The sequence below is a fragment of the Saccopteryx leptura genome, chromosome 10 (genome assembly GCF_036850995.1).
Source record: "Saccopteryx leptura isolate mSacLep1 chromosome 10, mSacLep1_pri_phased_curated, whole genome shotgun sequence".
In the NCBI taxonomy this organism is placed as follows: Eukaryota; Metazoa; Chordata; class Mammalia; order Chiroptera; family Emballonuridae; genus Saccopteryx; species Saccopteryx leptura.
Window position 1 is genome coordinate 9808251 of NC_089512.1, and position 19693 is coordinate 9827943.

At 55.3% G+C, this 19693-nt stretch overlaps 1 protein-coding gene across 3 annotated transcripts in view; it reads right to left on the reverse strand.

Moving 5' to 3' along the window:
- Nucleotides 1–3399: 3399 nt before the first annotated feature.
- The window catches only part of LARS2 (leucyl-tRNA synthetase 2, mitochondrial), a 126353-nt gene continuing 110059 nt past the window's right edge, over nucleotides 3400–19693 (reverse strand). For all 3 annotated transcript variants that reach the window (XM_066351259.1, XM_066351257.1, XM_066351258.1), the window contains exons 18-21: nucleotides 19514–19591; nucleotides 17135–17246; nucleotides 9448–9575; nucleotides 3400–3716 (exon numbers count right to left, since the gene is read on the reverse strand). In XM_066351259.1, the coding sequence (XP_066207356.1) occupies nucleotides 3537–3716; nucleotides 9448–9575; nucleotides 17135–17246; nucleotides 19514–19591 (498 nt within the window). In that variant the 3' untranslated portion in view covers nucleotides 3400–3536. The remainder of the gene's footprint in view (nucleotides 3717–9447; nucleotides 9576–17134; nucleotides 17247–19513; nucleotides 19592–19693) is intronic.

Below are 19693 nucleotides of genomic sequence, written 5' to 3' on the forward strand. Positions count from 1 at the left end.
GGGGGCCTGGGAGACGGGTTCAGGGGGGGAGCCCCGAGCACTGCCCACCGCTCCCCTGGCTGCAAGTCTCGTGGGGACCCTTGGGGTTTAAGAGATGCACGCCTGTGGGGGAAGAGGAGGAGGAGGCGGAAGGGAAAGGCCTGTTTTTCTCAACCAGTCCTCACAGATGTGCACTTAGGTTGGGATGAAGCTATTTCCCAACTCCCCGCTTTAGGGGTTCAGAGATCAACTTCGCTTCCCTTGGCCAACAGCTGGCTTTTACTGTGGTGCCATTTGCTATGGGGCTTCCCAGGTCCCACGTTCCCAGTCCTCAAACTCTCTTCACTCATTTCTCCGACAGAAAGGATGCTGACATGGACCATGAGCTTGGGGCTTCCACTGGTTTGGCAACACCCTCAGCCCTATGGACCCAGCACCGCACTCTCGAACTCTCGGCCTCTCGGCTACCACCTGTCCCTGTCTAGAGGGCACGGCTGTGACTTCCCAGCTTTCCAGAACTGGAGACCTCACAGGAAGGGGGCCCCAGCCACAATGCTCAAAATGTCAGCTTTCGGCCGACATCTCCACTTTCTGAACTGTCGTTCTTCAAGCGAGATTAGGTGAGGGGACTGGTGGGCCCGGAGCGCTGCCGGGAGGGTCTGGAGGGCAGAGGAGCGGAGTTTGGATCTGGGCTCTTCTACGTATGAGCCGTGGACACTGAGCAAATTACTGAAGCTCGGAGCCCGGGTTTCTTCATATTTATGAGAGAATGCTGCCTTCCCTCTAGGGATGTTGTGGGAATTAAATGACATAATGCGAGTGAACTTGTCGAGTCCAGTTTCTGACCTAATCAAGGCAGTTAATAAAGAACTGAGATCATTTCCTACCCCACCTCCCCACCCCCAGGGAGGAGAGTTTTCGGCTCAGTTTTTCCATTATACTATCTCTTGGTGCCACTGAGCCCTTGTTTTCAAAAACTCTATCCTCCTGGAGAAGAGGTTCTCCAAAGCCAGGCCAGTCAATCCCGTAGCTTTGGGGCTTTCCTGGTCCCTTGCTCTGGCCAGATAATCTGCAGACAAAGGGCTCTCTACCCTCATCTTGTTGACAGGTTCAAGACCACGCGGCTTACGTTAGGAATAAGCAAGATCGCCCTGGCCGGTTGGCTCAGCAGTAGAGCGTCGGCCTAGCGTGCGGAGGACCCCGGGTTCGATTCCCGGCCAGGGCACACAGGAGAAGCGCCCATTTGCTTCTCCAGCCCTCCGCCGCGCCTTCCTCTCTGTCTCTCTCTTCCCCTCCCGCAGCCAAGGCTCCATTGGAGCAAAGATGGCCCGGGCACTGGGGATGGCTCCTTGGCCTCTGCCTCAGGCGCTAGAGTGGCTCTGGTCGCAACATGGCGACGCCCAGGATGGGCAGAGCATCGCCCCGTGGTGGGCAGAGCGTCGCCCCATGGTGGGCATGCTGGGTGGATCCTGGTCGGGCGCATGCGGGAGTCTGTCTGACTGTCTCTCCCTGTTTCCAGCTTCAGAAAAATGCAAAAAAAAAAAAAAAAAAGAAAAAAAAAAAAAAAGGAATAAGCAAGATCAACACAAACGCTCTTCACTCCTCATCCCAAATAGCCTCATCCGTTTTCTTATATTTAACACACATTTGCTGCTGGCACATGGAACGGGGCTGTGTACACTCGAGCCAGCTCTGGGCGCACCTGGAGGACCTGCTCGAGCGTTCTGGCCCCTGCCTTCCCTTCCGGTTCTAATCGTTCCCTGCGCACTTCATCAGGTTTCCTTTCGGGACCAGACTCCTCCCGTTGAGGCTGAAGCTTAGGGAGGGGAAGGTCTACTTAGACATTACGGTTCAAATGCATCAATCAAGCCGCTGGCTCTCCTACGGACTGTTCAAGGTCCCCTGCTTCCCAAGCGTACCTCAGTTCAGTTCAGTTAGGATTTCTGGGCATGGGGTCCAGGCACAGCATTAAGTCTGAGCCAAGTTTGAGAACCAGTGACTTAATTGCTGTTGCTAATGGGCCTGACTGTTCCCTATGCATCTCATTTTATAACTTCCACGTGGAGCCAGGCTCACAGCCAGTGCTTCTGAGAGTGACGGAATACTTCGGTCTGTTCCCGATTAACTCCTAGAATGGGAATGTGGTGGCCATCCCAAGATCTCACAGATGTCCCAGAGTCATACATGACAAACATTTTATTATATTACACAAAGTCACCTGTTAACTGCTGAGCGGCAGGGGGACCGCAACAGAGGCTACTTTAGAAAAATGGCATCAGAGAACAAATATAGATTTTCAGCCTCACAAAACGGCCAGATTCTCCTCCACTTTCCCCATTAACTATTCATCAGTGGCTTTGGCCAGTTCTGGTAAGAGCACCGAATCGCTGACTTCACATAGAACCGGGATTATCCCAACGCGTCACCGACACAGGCCCACTCCTGGCCGTCTCCCGAGCAGCCAGACGGCTGTGGCTTGATGGCACGAGGCAGCGCCCGGGTGGCATCCGTCCCACTCCTCTGCGGCGAGCTTGCTTATCCTACTGGCTGGCCTGGGGATGGTTTCGGTGGTGGCATCGCCACCTGGGGCCCACATGAGCGCAGACTCCCCGCTGGGCTGGGGTGGGCTCTGAGGTCGGTTCCTTCTGGGACTGGCAGCGGCTTGGTTCCGCCTCACTACCCTGCAAGTTTTCTGCCCCGAGTGAGTGGCGAGCAGTGCAGCTGCTTGCTCAGGGAAGGATGTGCTGCTTCGCCCAAGGGCAGGCCCGGCGGGCACACAGGCTGGGCTGGGGAGGACGTGACCTGCGAGGCAGAGCCGGAGCAGCGGGGACGCCGGCCGGGGGACGGGCACCGCTGCCTGTGGGTTCAGAGCATAAGGACCCGGTGTCCCTTCTACACACTGGGTACGTGGACGTGACCCAGTGGCTTTCCCATCCAGCCTGCAGGCGAGGTGCCCACACACCACGGTGCCAGGCTCTGCCGCCTGCTCAGAGTGGCGTACCCCGTGTTCTGGGGTGTGCCCATGCACCACGGTGCCAGGCTCTGTCGCCTGCTCAGAGTGGTGTACCCCCGTGTTCTGGGGTGTGCCCATGCACCACGGTGCCAGGCTCTGTCGCCTGCTCAGAGTGGCGTACCCCCGTGTTCTGGGGTGTGCCCATGCACCATGGGGCCAGGCTCTGCCGCCTGCTCAGAGTGGTGTACCCCGTGTTCTGGGGTGTTCTGGGGTGTGCCCGACGCAGCGCAGTGTCTGGGGTCCAGAAGCACTCGGGTGTCCGAGAGGCACGGGTCTCCCTTCGTCCTGCTCCTGCCCAGCAGTACTGTGGTGGCTGCATGGGGGGACAGAGGGCTTCCTCCACCACGGGAGGGGGGCGCCGAGAGGGGCAGGCTGCCCACCCTCGCCCCACTCCAGGCCACGCCACAGGGGCACACTGCTGGCGCCAACCTGTCAGAGCACAAAGGCAAGCACCCGTCTCTCCCCTGCTCCCGGGCCAGCATCCTCTCGTCGTCCTGGGCCCGGACGGCGTCCCACAGAGACCCCGCGGGACCGCAGCCCCCGGTCACTCCTGCAGCAGGAAGTTGATGAGGGCCGTTCTGGGGGACAGGAAGGCCTTCTTGATGCTTCGGCCCTGCAGGAGCCTGGCGCCCAGCTCGCTCTGGAGAACGAGCTCGTGGACCTTGTCCTGGTCCCGGGACACTTCTTGGGGCACAGGGACTTTGCCGCAGGCTTTGTTGTTGATCTGAGAAGGAGAAAAGTCAGAGGCAACCAGTCCCGAGGGTGGCAGACAGCCTGGCACCAAAACCCACTTCCTGCAAAGGGTCCGCTGTGTCTGTCTGGGGAAGGGAATGTGGGGATGAAAGGAGGAAAAAGCAGCACCCAGCTTCTCCAGAGGACAAAGTGCAATGAGAGAGGGAGAGAGAGAGAAAAGGGGGGGGGGGGAGAGAGAGAGAGAGAGAGACCCCAGCACTGAGAGCGCCTGCATCTGGAGTGAGCGCCACCTAGTGTCTCCTGAGCCCTGCCCCCTCACAGCCATGGTGGAAATTATGCCCCAAATCCTCTGCGTGACGTGGCTTAGGCTGTTTCCGGTGGGAGTAGGGGATCACTATGTCACTGGGGATCAAGTCTAAGTTCAGATCTGGCTACATGGGGGTGTCACTGAGGACTTCACCTAGGTCTCAAGAGGACTAATTTCTTTCTTTTCCTTTTTTTTTTTTTTTTTTTTTTACAGAGACAGAGAGAAAGTCAGAGAGAGGGATAGATAGGGACAGACAGACAGGAACGGAGAGAGATGAGAAGCATCAATCATCAGTTTTTCGTTGCGGCACCTTAGTTGTTCATTGATTGCTTTCTCATATGTGCCTTGACCGTGGGCCTTCAGCAGACCGAGTAACCCCTTGCTGGAGCCAGCGACCTTGGGTCCAAGCTGGTGAGCTTTGCTCAAACCAGATGAGACCATGCTCAAGCTGGTGACCTCGGGGTCTCGAACCTGGGTCCTCTGCATCCCAGTCCAACGCTCTATCCACTGCGCCACTGCCTAGTCAGGCAAGAGAGGACTAATTTCTGGGGACCGCAGCCAACCTCCCTTTCTGATGACTGCCTCCAGGAGGGGCGCTCAGGTGAGGACTTGGAAGCGACCTGCACCCCGTTAGCAACTCTTCTTGCTTAAAACACACCAGCCCACTTCCAGACATCGTGGGCATTCACTGAGTGTCAGTCCAGTAAGGACAAAGTTCACATCAAATACGAAGTGGTATCACCACAGAGGAAGTGACCCCATGGCCCAGAGCGTCCCTCACGTCCTCACTCCCACTGGTCCCATAAGGACACTTGGATTTCTTTCACAAATGTTCCTGTTTTTTACTCGGAAAATAGTCACTGTATTATGAAAAGTTACTAGGAATCATTTCTCAAGTTTCAACCAAACTCAGTTGTCCGGTGTTCCTTAATTGCCCACTTCATTTTTTTTAGATTTCCATAGAACTAAGTGTCACTTTTTTTTTTTTTTTTTTTTGGTTCCACTAGCTTAGATCACTGGGTGGGTGACAAATAAAACACCGTGTCCTGAAATACTATTGTTGTTTTTTAAAAAGCGTGAGGCTCCACGAGGCAGGGCGTTTATGTCCTGGAGCTGTGGGCTAGGACGCGCTGTTTGAAGGACTGTCCGCTCTCCTTCCCGTTTCTAAGTCACTCGAAGCTGCCTTCTTCCAAGGCCATGTGCTTGGTTTGACTGAGACCTCGGGAGAGACCTCCCACCCCATCACACAAAAGCCGTGTCCCTTGTGAAGTCCCAGCAGCCCCACACATGAATTCTCAGGACGTGCGCTTGATGATGAGTCCACATACGGTCCCCCGTCTCTGTTCTTACTCTCTTTCTCTAGGAAAGGGGGCCCAGGGTAATTTCTCCTCCGGCCAGCCCTGTGCTGTGGGGCCCTCGGGAGACAGAGAACGTCCTCTCACGAGGGACAGCCTCAGGGTGACCCTGAGGCCTAGACTCACAAGCTGTAGGCCCGTGGGCCCGTAAGGAGGGACTCTCTGGATGGGTGAGTGAAGGAAGTTTGGTGGCCTGTGTAAATGACCAGCTGGCTGTCTTACTTCCACTGCCTTTGTCCAGATTCCTGGCTAGGATGGAAGGAGTGAGCCCTGGGACGTCCCCTTCAGTGCACGGCCTCCGCACAACAGTGACCCTGCCTGGATTCTAGACCCAGTCAGCCTCTGCTTCCCCGGAACCAGGGGCTGGTCCTGAGCGAGGCCTGTCCAAGGGAGTTAGTTAGTCTTGTCCACAGCTGGAGCCTGGGAGGGGGGAGGGGCTGCAGCCTCTGGATGTGGGGGAGGGGCTGCAGCCTCTGGATGTGGGGGGGGGCCCTGCAGCCTCTGGATGTGGGGGAGGGGCTGCAGCCTCTGGATGTGGGGGAGGGGCTGCAGCCTCTGGATGTGGGGGAGGGGCTGCAGCCTCTGGATGTGGGGGAGGGGCTGCAGCCTCTGGATGTGGGGGAGGGCCCTGCAGCCTCTGGATGTGGGGGAGGGGCTGCAGCCTCTGGATGTGGGGGAGGGGCTGCAGCCTCTGGATGTGGGGGAGGGCCCTGCAGCCTCTGGATGTGGGGGAGGGGCTGCAGCCTCTGGATGTGGGGGAGGGCCCTGCAGCCTCTGGATGTGGGGGAGGGCCCTGCAGCCTCTGGATGGGCTGTGGTTGCCCAAGGGGCTTTCCCATGCGGCCCCAGCCACCACTCATGGTGTCTGGCTCCCCGGAACTCCCCTGAGCAGCTCACCCAGGGCAGTCGCTTCTGGATGAGTGAGTCTCAATCATGCTCCCCTCTCCGGGGCACAAGGCACCAATTAAACAGACAACAGAAGTCTGGTTGGGCCCAAAGAGGAAGAAGCACCTTCAAACCTCAAAGAGTGACTGTTAGACTTTAGAGAAGTTTCCAGGCCCCTTCTGGTGGCCCTCTGTCTTTGCCACCTCCACGTCGACACGCTCTCTTGGACTTTCCCCTGCCCCACCCAGCACGGTTCACAGACAGGAGGGCAGCCCCACCCAGCACGGTTCACCCCACTGCGGCCAAGAACAGCAAAGCCCCACTGGCTGCCTGCGCTCTCGCCCTGAGGGAGCCTGACCCTCCTCCCACAACCCTTCCCCCTCATTCCAGTCGGAAGCTGACGTCCCTGAGGTGAAGTCACCTGCTGAAGGCCCCACCCAGCAAGTGGTGGGGAAGAGATGACCTCCTGGGCCGGAATGACCTCCTGGTCCCCTGTCCTCTGCTCAGCCCCTGGGCCCCACTGCTCCCCAGCACTGTCCCCCTGCGCCTCTGCTCCAGTCCCGTGTCCCCGAGGGCGGTTCCTGCCTCTGCTCCTTCTCTCTGCCAAGGAAATGCTGCTCCTCCTTTGAAGCCATGGTCCCACGGCCCCTTCCTCACACTCCCGTTTCCGATCTGCCAGCAACAGTGCCGGTGCAGGCGGCAGGGAGCTCGGACCCAGTGAGTGACGAGGCCCGAGTCTGCCACCGCTGGTGACGTGTCCCTAACGAGGCCCGAGTCTGCCACCGCTGGTGACGTGTCCCTAACGAGGCCCGAGTCTGCCACCGCTGGTGACGTGTCCCTAACGAGGCCCGAGTCTGCCACCGCTGGTGACGTGTCCGTGAGAGCGGTCACAGCAGGGCTGCCGTGCGTGCAGGGTAAGTGAACCAGTACCTGGGAAGTTCTCAGGGCCCTGCGGGCCCTCAGTCGGCGCTCACTACACGTCGCCGGCTGTGTCATTAGTGCCCAGACAAGGTTAAGCATCTACTGGCGTGACTCCAGCTAATTCCTTGAAGAACCAGGTGAGGCAGGCACTATGTTCGCCTCCATTTTCTAACTGAGGAAACTGAGGCTTACACAGGGGTGGTTGCAAACTCTCACATCTTCCTCTCGAGGCTTCATAAACCCCCTGCGTGTGAGACAACTCACACGCCCCCCAGGCTGCCCCTCCTGGGCACTAAGCTCCGTGAAAACGAGGCCGCGCCTCTGGGCTCTGTACCCCTTGCAGCTGGCACAGCCCGTGTCACGGGCACAGCTGGAGTGGATCACACCGTTTGGGCTGCAGCACCGACCAAGGTCACAGGGAAAAGGCACAGACTGTTCGGAGGGTCTGCGGGCGGCGCGGCGCCCTCACCCAGACGCTCCCAAGCTGGTGTGCTTGCAGGGGGTCCTCCACACACCTCCAATCTGGGGGTTTGTGTCAATGATAATTTAAAATTATTTCACCAATGATCGAAGCGGAATTTCTTTTTTGCAGCGACAATTTAAAAGGGAAAGGCGTTTTCATAGAAGAAAACGTCCGTGTCTCAAGTTGGCATTTCTCAAATGCACCAGGGACGAGTTCTCGGGGGTGCGCAAGACAGCGGTTCCTTATAAACATCACCGGAGTGAAGGGGATTGCCTGTCTGTGCCATGTGGCCGTTGTTCTTGGTTTTGAGGATTTCTGGAAGACACCCACCAGGGAAGCCCCGTCTCTTCCCCTCTGTGGGGGGAGGCCAAGTGGGGACATCTGGCAACTAAGTGACAGGGACAGTGGTGTGGAGACGAGGCCTGATTTCCAAGCCCCCACCGGCCTGCTGGGCCCAGCGTGTACTCACGCCGAAGGGCGGGACCTGGCAGACCGAGCCTCTGGGGGCTGTGCCCTCCCTCAACCCCCAGGAGGGTCTGCTCGTGGCACTTTCGCTCACGATTTGCAATTAATTTTATTTCCTGTCTCCTTTTTCTTTCCCACTATCTCTCCCTCTAGACTTTAAGCTCCCTGAACGTAGGCACCCTATCGGGTACGAGTTTGTATCCCCAGAGCCTAGGCCTGTGCCCACAGTAGAGAGGGCAACTCGATAATGACTGATGAGTCAACAAATAAACCTGGTCCAGGCGACTCACTTTTCTGAGCCTGTTTCCTCAGCTAGGAAAAAAAGAAGAGAATGGTCACGGCTACCCCCTGGGGTGATGGGAGTTAAATTACATTTTGGATATAAGTTGTCTACCTGGCTGCCTGCCCACGTGCAGCTCAGAGATGGGCTAGAGGGCCCACCCCTTGCCCTGGTCCCTAACAGCATATCTGAGAGATATTCCTTATAAAGTGTCGCATAGTAAACAAATTAAATATAAAATAATTACATAAAGAATAAACCACAAGCCTGACCAGGCGGTGGCGCAGTGGATAGAGCATTGGACTGGGATGCGGAGGACCCAGGTTCGAGACCCTGAGGTCGCTAGCTTGAGCGCGGGCTCATCTGGTTTGAGCAAAGCTCACTAGCTTGGACCCAAGGTCGCTGGCTTGAGCAAGGGGTTAGTTACTCGGTCTGCTGAAGGCCCCACGGTCAAGGCACATATGAGAAAGCAATCAATGAACAACTAAGGTGCCGCAACGAAAAACTGATGATTGATGCTTCTCATCTCTCTCCGTTCCTATCTGTCCCTGTCTATCCTTCTCTCTGACTCTCTCTCTGTCTCTGTAAAAAAAAAAAAAAAAAAAAAAAATAAATAAATAAAAAAGAATAAACCACAAGAGAGCTATTTGTTCCATATAAGGTTTAAACAGTAAATATTCTATGTATTAAAAATGGCCCAACACACTAAAGAGAGAGAGAGAGAAACTGTGTGGCCTTCCTGCAGCGGGTGTTCCGGAGCCGCCCCTGCTCTGCGGCCTTCCCCATCACGCCCCCCAGAAGAACCAGGAGCAGCTGAATGAAGCTCAGCGAGGTTGAAACACCCTTCGTTGGAAAGGAAGATAATCGTCTATCACGCAGGACGGGTATCTGCTCCCACTTCCCGACCCCCTGAGGGCCCTGAGGGCTCTAGGCCCCCAGGCTTTGGTACAGGGTGACCTCAAACTGAGGGGAGGTCGGCCGAGGGCTGGGAGGCCCAGAAAGGCCAGAAGAGCCCCCGCGACCGACAGGGCATGACCCTCCTTCCCAGCAGGTTCTCCCGGCGCTGGGGCCCGTGGGAGCCACTCACCAGGACGACCACCTGCACGATGTCGGGCCGCTGCGAGAACTGCGGGTCCACGGCTGGCCACGGCTGGAGCAGCACGCCGGCGTCCCAGGCGTAGTGGGCGCAGAGCTTCCTGGGCACCAGCGCCAGGCCTGCAATGTCAAGGCCAGAGGGTCACTGAGCGCACGCGAGGCTCCGGGCAGGCAGATAAAAAGTGTTCGCGCCACCCAGCCTGGCTGGGCTGGCTGTGGACGCTCCCGAGGCTTTTTCAGGGCCTACCAGGTGTCCCCCGCTGGCTCTGGCCTCGCTTAGCATCCCAGGTAACAGGCGGCTTTTTTCTCAAACGGTACCCAGAGCTGTGCAGATGGATGGACAGGCTGTTGGGCCACACAAGGCTGCTGGTTTGACCTGGTCTCTGCAGTGAAGGTGGTGGAGGGAGGCCCCTGTGCTCCTAGGGCAGACCCCAACGTCCCGAGCTGTGTTCCCCACTTCCTCTGAGGCCTCCCACCAGCTGTCACTCACACGCAGGGGAGCCAGCGTGCCCAGAACAGCAGGGCGCTCCTCTCCACCTTCCCGCTACACTTCCTCCTGGGAGGCGTTCCCACCAACTACCGAACTGGAAAGACCTGCCTTTGGCTCCGGGTGCGCAAACACGCAGAAGCAGAGCTATGAAGCCCCCCCCCCCAGCCTTCTTCCCAGAGTGCTTCACGCTGCAGCCCCCAACGCTGAGGCAGCCGTGCCCAGGACGCGCCCTGCCCAGCACTCACAGGGCGGCACAGAGCCAGCTGTTGGCGCTCGGGACATCACCCAGGCGCTTCCAGGAGAGGGAAGCTTTGATTCCAAAGCCTCTACAGATCTCATGAGCATAAGAGATGCCTCCAAATGTGCAGAACATATACACCTCATAAAAACAGATCCCTGGGCACGACTAGCGTGGCCAGGCCCCCACGTCCCCGAGTCCTCCCAGAGGCAGGTCCTGGGGAGGGGCAGGGTGTGAGTGTGGCCAGTGTGCCCATGCTGGGCAGCGCCAGGGCAGCTGCACAGTCCTCATGCTATAAATGGCTCTGCCAGGGTGGCAGAGGTGGGTGGTCCTTGCCCACACCCGCCTTATTATTAGCCTTGAGACCAGGAGATGCATTTGAGGGCTGGGCCCAGAGGACGGCTGAGGCCAGGTCTGGGACAGGGGCAATGATTCACACCAACGCCAACCCCCACAACACCAGGCGGTGAATGACAAGTTTTTATTTTTTTTTTGATGACAAAAATAATGCATGCTCCTTGCAGAAAACTTGAAAAAAGTCAAAAAAGAAAATCAAGTTCAATTGAAGAGCATAACTAAAAATTGTTTATTTTGAAAGACGGTAATGTTATGTACTGAATGGATGTAAACCAACCCCACAAAACAAAACCAAGCTACCACCACCACCGGTTAGTGCTGAAAATAGTTGTTGTTGTTTTTTAAGATTTTATTTATTCATTTTAGAGAGGGGGAGAAAGAGAGAGAGAAGGGGAAGGAGCAGGAAGCCTCAACTCCCATAAGTGCTTTGAGCAGGCAAGCCCAGGGTTTCAAACCAGCGACCTCAGCGTTCCAGGTCGATGCTTCATCCACTGAACCAGCACAGGTCAGTCTGAAAATATAATTTTGAACGTTCTTTTTTCCCCTATATTTTAAAATAATAATTAATTTCATGGAAAAGAATGATACAGAATAGTATATGTAACAAGACCCCAGTCTTATTAAAAATTTTATATGAACAGATAAAAAGGCTGTGAGGAAATACATCGGATCAGCTGCAGTGACCTGTGGGTTGTAAGCGACCTTTATTCTTCTTTCTTCTTTAGTTTTTTTTTTTTTGTTTGTTTGTTTTTGTATTTTTCTGAAGTTTGAAACGGGGAGGCAGTCAGACAGACTCCCGCATGTGCCCGACCGGGATCCACCCGGCATGCCCACCAGGGGGTGATGCTCTGCCCCTCCGGGGCGTCACTCTGTTGCGACCAGAGCCACTCTAGTGCCTGGGGCAGAGGCCAAGGAGCCATCCCCAGCGCCCGGGCCACCTTTGCTCCAATGGAGCCTTGGCTGTAGGAGGGGAAGAGAGAGACAGAGAGGAAGGAGAGGGGGAGGGGTGGAGAAGCAGATGGGCGCTTCTCCTGTGTGCCCTGGCTGGGAATCGAACCCGGGACTCCTGCACGCCAGGCCGATGCTCTACCACTGAGCCAACGGCCAGGGCCTTCTTTCTTCTTTAAAACATTTTATAGATTTTTCTACCAGGAACATTCAGTGCTTTCGTAATTTGAAAAAGTAAAACTTGACGCTGTAGGAGCAGTTCAAGATTTTTCTTTCAAAGGTTTCATTTCCTTCCCCATTTAACTTTTGATTCTATCTGTAATTTATTTTGTGTATAATGTGAAAAAACAACAACAACATTATTTGAAAACATTCGCAATTTTCCAAACCCAATTTTGTTGAACAAAGTCTCTTCCCTGTTGGTTTGCGATTTTTCTTTTGCAACATATTGATACTATCCTACAGATGGTTTTTGGGACTGTTTGCGAAAAAGCTGCTCGGCGGGCCTGTCTGTGAGGAGGTCAGAAACGGGCCCAGATGGGAGTCAGCCCGCTGCTCCTGTCAGCGAGGAAGGCTTGCTCCCAAACGTGTGGTCATCCCACCTCCAATGTGGGCTTAGAGACATCCCCACGGGCATTCTGAGCACGGGCTCCTCCTCTCGTTGCAGTGCAGACTGTAACAGACAGGTCCGGCCGGGGCCGCTCGGAGCGGTGCTGGCCCATTTTACCCCGCTGACCTCCGTCTGGGTTCTTGTGTTAGCGTCACAGATTTACCATTCGGCACTCGCCGTTCCCATCTGGCACTCTCACAGCCGCGCGCTGCGCTGTCAGCCTGAGGGAGGCGGCAGGTCTGCGGATGGAGAGGCACACAGGACACGCTGCTGGGTCCCCTGCCCCGGGCGTTCCTGAGCTCACCAGGGAACCTGCTCCTTCACTGACAGACGCGCCATTGGGCAGATGCAGGAAGGAACTCCCTGCCTGCTCCTCCGAAGGGTTCTACTAAGACTCCCATCTAAATGGGAGGCGAGGTCACGGGAGGGAGAAGGTCGTGTCTGTGTTCCGGCAGGCTGGCCCGGGGTGGCGGGTCCTGTGACCCAGCTGCACCGGGAAGGGCTCCAAAGCCTCCGTACGGCACTTGTACAGGATGCCTGGCAGATGGAAGGACCTTGGACACAAATGTTCTGGGCAGAAGCTGTTACAAATTCCACTTTTTTTAAAAAAAATGAGGAAGCCCGGCCTTCCTGGAGCAATCAGGACGCTTATTTATAGCGGCCTGGGCCCCCGCCAGCGTTTCCATATAGATGGGAGGAACAGAAACTCACAGCCGGGCTCCAGGCTGTGTTTGTGCCTCCCTGCTCTTTAGGGAAGTAAAAATACTAACATCTGCCTGGCAAATACGGTGGTTTCCTTACGTGACGCAGGTTGGGTCAAGCGCTGGTGTCTGGGAAGCACACGGAGAAAGTCTGAGCACTGGCTGGGACGCCGCGAGGCCCCGGCACACGATGCCGCCACTCAGCTCAGCGTGGCCCGGGGCCCACCCTCTCCCGTCCCTCCTCTGGGAGACCTGCTGTCACTGACCTTCCTGCAGAATAACTGAATCAAGCCTCCTGTCCCTCTGAGAGCTGGCGAGGTCACCATGCCGCTCAGGAGAGAGTGTGGGGGGGGGGTGGCGTCTGTGGATGCCAGGCCTCCCTCCCCTGGTGGTCATCCTCAGGCCTGCCCTTCCGTACGCACAGGGGGGACTTGGGGGCACGGTGGCATCGCTGGTGGCGTCTGTGGATGCCAGGCCTCCCCTGGTGGTCATCCTCAGGCCTGCCCTTCCGTACGCACAGGGGGGACTTGGGGGCGCGGTGGCATCGCTGGTGGCGTCTGTGGATGCCAGGCCTCCCTCCCCTGGTGGTCATCCTCAGGCCTGCCCTTCCGTACGCACAGGGGGGACTTGGGGGCGCGGTGGCATCGCTGGTGGCGTCTGTGGATGCCAGGCCTCCCTCCCCCGGTGGTCATCGTCAGGCCTGCCCTTCCGTACGCGCAGGGAGCACTTGGGGGCACGGTGGCATCGCTGGTGGCGTCTGTGGATGCCAGGCCTCCCTCCCCTGGTGGTCATCCTCAGGCCTGCCCTTCCGTACGCACAGGGGGGACTTGGGGGCACGGTGGCATCGCTGGTGGCGTCTGTGGATGCCAGGCCTCCCCTGGTGGTCATCCTCAGGCCTGCCCTTCCGTACGCACAGAGGACTTGGGGGCGCGGTGGCATCGCTGGTGGCGTCTGTGGATGCCAGGCCTCCCCTGGTGGTCATCCTCAGGCCTGCCCTTCCGTACGCACAGAGGACTTGGGGGCACGGTGGCATCGCTGGTGGCGTCTGTGGATGCCAGGCCTCCCTCCCCCGGTGGTCATCCTCAGGCCTGCCCTTCCGTACGCACAGGGGGGACTTGGGGGCACGGTGGCATCGCTGGTGGCGTCTGTGGATGCCAGGCCTCCCTCCCCCGGTGGTCATCCTCAGGCCTGCCCTTCCATACGCACAGGGAGCACTTGGGGGCACGGTGGCATCGCTGCCTTGTGCAGTCCTAGCAATTCCCAGCAGATGGGACAGGAAGTGAGGCCTTCCCTTTAGTTAGCCCTTGTCCGCAGAAGCCCCATGGTTCCCCTGGTAATAAACCCAACTTGTTAAAACAAGTGTGTTCTTGGTGGCCCGAGGCTGGCGGGTGCCAAAGAATCACAGGCTCATCGAGTTTCGGCTGAGACCCTTGACTCAGGAAAAGTGTGCACAGTTGAGACCCCTGGCACCTCCACCTGCTGGAGGCGCTGCCCACCGTGGCTGGGAAGGACGCGGGTGGGGACTGAGCGTTAGGACACGGCTGGAGACTGTCAGCGACGTGTTCATTTGGTTTCCTTAGAAACAGGTCCCTCGTTGGGCTCTGGGTTATCTGATCAGGACTGGATTGTTCTTTGGCGAAGTTGCTTCCCAGCACCTCCCACCTGCTTATTTGGTCTTGTCTGTCTGTCTGTCTGTCTGTCTGTCTGTCTGCCTGCCTGGCTAGTATCCCGAATGCTGCTTGTTCTCATCTTTTCCTGACTTGCTTTGCCTTCATTCTTAGAACCTGCTCAACCTTCACGAAGTCCCTATAATTACCTCCTCCACTCCCTTTCCTTCTAAGTCACTACCTCGGTGTCACTGAAAACCCCACCCCCCTGTCCAGGCTCGCTGAATTTCCCCCCAAAATCACCCTCCTGACAGTGGCTCTCTCCTCACGCTGAGCCAGCCAGGACAGCACAAATGTCACCACTTCCTCCTTGTTCTGGGTCTTTTCAGCTCACGTTAGGCTTTGAGACTCGAACAGCGAGCTCCCACTCAATGACGTTATTTTGCAGGGTGTGTGGCCAGCAGCACTATTTCAGGAACTGGAGCTCTCCCCGCGACACCTCACGGCTTCTGGTCCGGATAGTGGGGGAGGGCTGCTGTGAGTCTGCTGTTTCTCAGAGGCCCCCGGACGAAAGCACTAAGTCAGTGCAGAGTTCCTGGCGGCCTGCCCCCTGCAAGCTCCTGTACAACGTCCCAGAAGTCACAGGAGACCACTGGACACAGGTTTGGGGAACCGGGCGCAGCAGCACAGGCCCCATCCAGACCTCCTGCACAGAACCTGTCGCTGGGTTCCCACTGCCACCTGGGTCACGGCCGGGGTGCAGAGCGGTCCTCTCGTGCCTGCCAGGCCGAGGACTCGGCGGTGAGGCCAAGCACGCCGGCACCGTACCGGCTTTCCCAAGTGGTCTGAGACTCCGTCCGGGCAAAACGTTTTAATGGCAAGCAAATTCTAGTCCTTTTCTTCTAAAAAAAAAGGCGGGGGGAATGACTATAAACCTCATACCAGTTAAAAAAGTAGTTCCGCCTGACCTGTGGTGGCGCAGTGGGATAAAGCGTCGACCTGGAATGCTGAGGTCACCGGTTCAAAACCCTGGGCTTGCCTGGTCAAGGCACATATGGGAATTGATGCTTCCAGCTTCTCCCCCTGTTCTCTCTCTCTCTCTCTCTCTCTCCCCCCCTAAAAATCAATCAATAAAAAATAAATAAAGAAAGAAAATAAAAAAGTAGTTCCACATTAGAATTACAAAAAATGGAGATAAGGCCCTGGCCGGTTGGCTCAGTGGTGGAGCGTCAGCCTGGTGTGCGGGGGACCTGGGTTCGATTCCCGGCCAGGGCACATAGGAGAAATGCCCGTTTGCTTCTCCAACCCCCCCCTCCTTCCTCTCTGTCTCTCTCTTCCCCTCCCGCAGCCAAGGCTCCATTGGAGCAAAGATGGCCCGGGCGCTGGGGATGGCTCCTTGGCCTCTGCCCCAGGCGCTAGAGTGGCTCTGGTCTCGGCAGAGCGACGCCCCGGAGGGGCAGAGCATCGCCCCCTGGTGGGCAGAGCGTCGCCTCTGGTGGGCGTGCCAGGTGGATCCCGGTCGGGCACATGCGGGAGTCTGTCTGACTGTCTCTCCCCGTTTCCAGCTTCAGAAAAATACAAAAAAAAAAAAAAAAAAAGGAGATAAGAAAAGGAAAAGAATGGAACAGTTAAAGAAGGTGGCTTAATGTAAAGAATTGTTCAAATTATTTCTTAAAAGGAGAAGATGCAGATATTCTGGTGACGGCCTTTTAGAGCCACCAGTGGGCCTTGTAGGACAGTGGTCCCCAACCCCCGGGCTGCAGACCAGTACCAGTCCATGGGCCATTTGGTACTGGTCCGCAGAGAAAGAATAAATAACATGAAACGTTGTCAGAATAACAAATTTAAATACAGCCTGAATAATGAGGACATGCTCGTTCCTCCTTTAACTTAGCCCAATAAACATCGTAAGTTTGACAATTATATTTAAAAATACCACAGTTTTTACGCCGGTCGCATAATTTTATTTTGTGCATTTATCCGTCCCACCCTAAAGGCCAGTCTGTGAAAATATTTTCTGACATTAAACTGGTCTGTGGCCCAAAAAAGGTTGGGGACCACTGCTGTAGGGTGTCCTCAAGAGGCTGCACCGAGACAGAACAAGGCAGGGAAGTCCTGCCTGGCTTCCAGCTGAGAGCCAGTATCATGCTGAGGACACAGCCCCCACCTGCCTAGGCCCCAGAACCACCAGGAGCCGGTTAAAACCACAGATTTGCCATCAACCCCCGAGCCCAGAATGCCGATCTCCCACGGGGGGGGGAGGGGAGGGGGGGGGAGACGGGACGACGGAGGCGGCCACACTGAGCCCACCCGAGCCTCAGGCTTCGAGGCCCGGCAGAAGTCACGGTGTGGTGCCGAGGCCTGGATCACAGTGTCGATGAGTGAACTTTGGATCTGCAGTGTACTTCCAGGGCCCTGTCCTCCGATTATAAGGTGGGGCTGAACAGGAGCTTCTACCTTAAAAATATGGCATGGGGCCGTGACATGCGGACACCAGGGGGCCAGATGAGGGGGAAAAAGGCCCTGTAGTGCCACCAGTATTCACACTGTCCCACCGCGGGGAAGTGTCTTTCCCTTTGGCGGGGTGACCAGGCTGAGGAAACCGTACCGCTACTCAGAGCACAGGACCCCACGGCTGAGGACGTCTGAGTCCTGGATCACCCTCAGCAAGGGGCCCGAGCACCTGAGGAGCAGTAACTGCTGGTCAAGCGAGGACTCATCCACCTACCTGCCCAGAGCTCGGAGGTCAGGTGAGGGGCCATCGGCGCGGCCATGACGGTCAGGGCGCACAGGGCGTCCTCAAACTCGGGACTGTGGAGGACCACTCTCTGCGGAGCTTGCTGAGGGAGGAAGAGAGCAACGACGTCAGCCCGCGGCGGCGCACACGGTGAGCGTGGGCGAGCACAACTGCCAACCTGTCCCTCGTCCAGGGACACCGCAGGCAAGGACACCCCTGCACCAGCTGCGTCTGCTCTGGACCCAGAACTGTGCCCCTGAAATGACTGTGAGAATAGCTTCGACGGTAGTAACAGCAAGTGGATGACGACTAACTGTGCATTCACAGCGCCCTCAGTCTGATGCTACCTCACTTAGGAATAAGCTGCCAGGGAATAGTAATTTCGTGTTCTAATTTAATTTTTCTATACTATTTGCCCCCCTTTTCTAGATTTAAAAAAAAAAAAACCATGCACACTCAGCTCAGCAAATTTGGGAAATACAAAAACCACTCACAAATGTACCATCCAGAAAAAAAATCCAGTTTCCAAAAAGGCAAAAACTATGTGTCTACTTATACATATAACATTTTTAGGACTGGAGTTTTCACTATATGGATACTTTTGTATCGTGTGCTTTAGTTAACGTTACAATGTTAATGTGGTGGCAAGTTTCCTTCTTACTGACAGGACAGAAGTCGTTTTCCCATTTCCCCACTGGAGGACACTGGGGGTTCCAAGTCTCAGTCATTATAAATCACCTGCTGGTGGACACCCTGGGTCATGGGTGTTTACAACCCCAGGGCTACCAACCACCCAGCTGGAGTGCTTCCTGGTGAGGTTGCATGGACCACACCCATCCCTGCCTTTGCAAGAGCATGAAGAACTGTTACATTACAAAATCCTTGCAAATTTGGTAGGTATAAAAATAGCATTCATTTGCATTTCATGATAATTAGTGGGGCAGGTTTTGGAGTTGTTGTTTTTAGGGGTTTTTTTGCCTCTAGTTTATTGGCTATTTCCCTCTCATCTTCTGTGAATTATCTTTTCAAATCCTTTGAACATTTTTAGATATTTTCATATTAATATATGAGCTCTTTATGGATTAAAGATATTAACCTTTTGTTGGACATATTTGTTATGTCTTCCTCAGGTTTTATTTATCGTTTAAATATGGCATGGTCTGACCAGGCGGTGGCGCAGTGGATAGAGCGTCAGACTGGATGCAGAGGACCCAGGTTCAAGACCCCGAGGTCACCAGATTGAGCGCGGGCTCATCTGGTTTGAGCAAAAGCCCACCAGCTTGAACCCAAGGTCGCTGGCTCCAGCAAGAGGTTACTCGGTCTGCTGAAGGCCCGCGGTTAAGGCACATACGAGAAAGCAATCAATGAACAACTAAAGTGTTGCAACGTGCAATGAAAAACTAATGATTGATGCTTCTCATCTCTCTCCGTTCCTGTCTGTCTATCCCTGTCTATCCCTCTCTCTGACTCACTCTCTGTCTCTGTAAAAAAATAAATAAATAGATAAATAAATAAATAAATAAAATATTTAAATATGGCATGTTTTAATATACAAAAATGGTAAGCTTTAGGTCATTAAATCTGTAAATTCCTTCCATTGTTCTTAAAAGCTTGGAGAGGGCTTCATGATAAAAAGTGTTTGTTAATAGTTTTAATGCACATTATTCTTTTCTTGTCCAAACAGCTAACCACTGGCCTAAGCCCCATTTGTCCACATGTCGTTTACTTGGCAAGAGGGTGAGTCTACACCAAAGGCGGATTTCTGTTCTCAGTGAGAACAGATCCGACTGGTCCAGGCCAAATGAATGTAAACCGGTAACGGTGCCCAGGGAGTATCACAGGACGCAGGCACAGGAGCAGGGAGAGAGAGCACAGCGGCAAGGCACGAGGCCCCCAGCTGCTGCTGGAGTTATCACATCAACCAGACTTGTCATCTAACCTCCTGGGGCCTCTCTGTCCTCATCACCAAAAATATGGGGCAGGGGCCTGGCCCAATGGCTCAGTTAGAACATCGTCCCAAACCACAAGAGGTTGTGGGTTCAACCCCTGGTCAAGGAACAAACAGGAACAGATTGATGTCCCTGTTTCTCTCTCTTCACTCCTCTCTCGCTAAAATCAATAAATAAAAAACGAGGTACGGTCAGGGAGGGGGTTTGTATCAGATAATCTTTAAGAATCTTCAAGCTATACAACTAGGTCGTGACTATGGAAAAAAATGCTGCTTTAAGTTAACGAAGCCACACCAAGAAGGTGACCCTGTGGTGCTGCTCTCTGTCCCCAACCTGAGACCTTGCAGGCCACCTCACCACGTGGCAGGAAGCCTCCCTCTCACCTCTGCTGCCAGCAAAGAAGGACAGACAGGCCACCTACCCAGAGGGCACTGCTCAGTCCCATCAGATGAGAGATCACAGAATTCAGTGAGAAGTCCTCTGTGAAATGGGCGGTCACCTATAGGAAGAAGTTGAATTATTACTAAAATTCATTTATTTAAGCTTTTCACACATACATACACACACATGCACACACACACACACATACACACACACACAA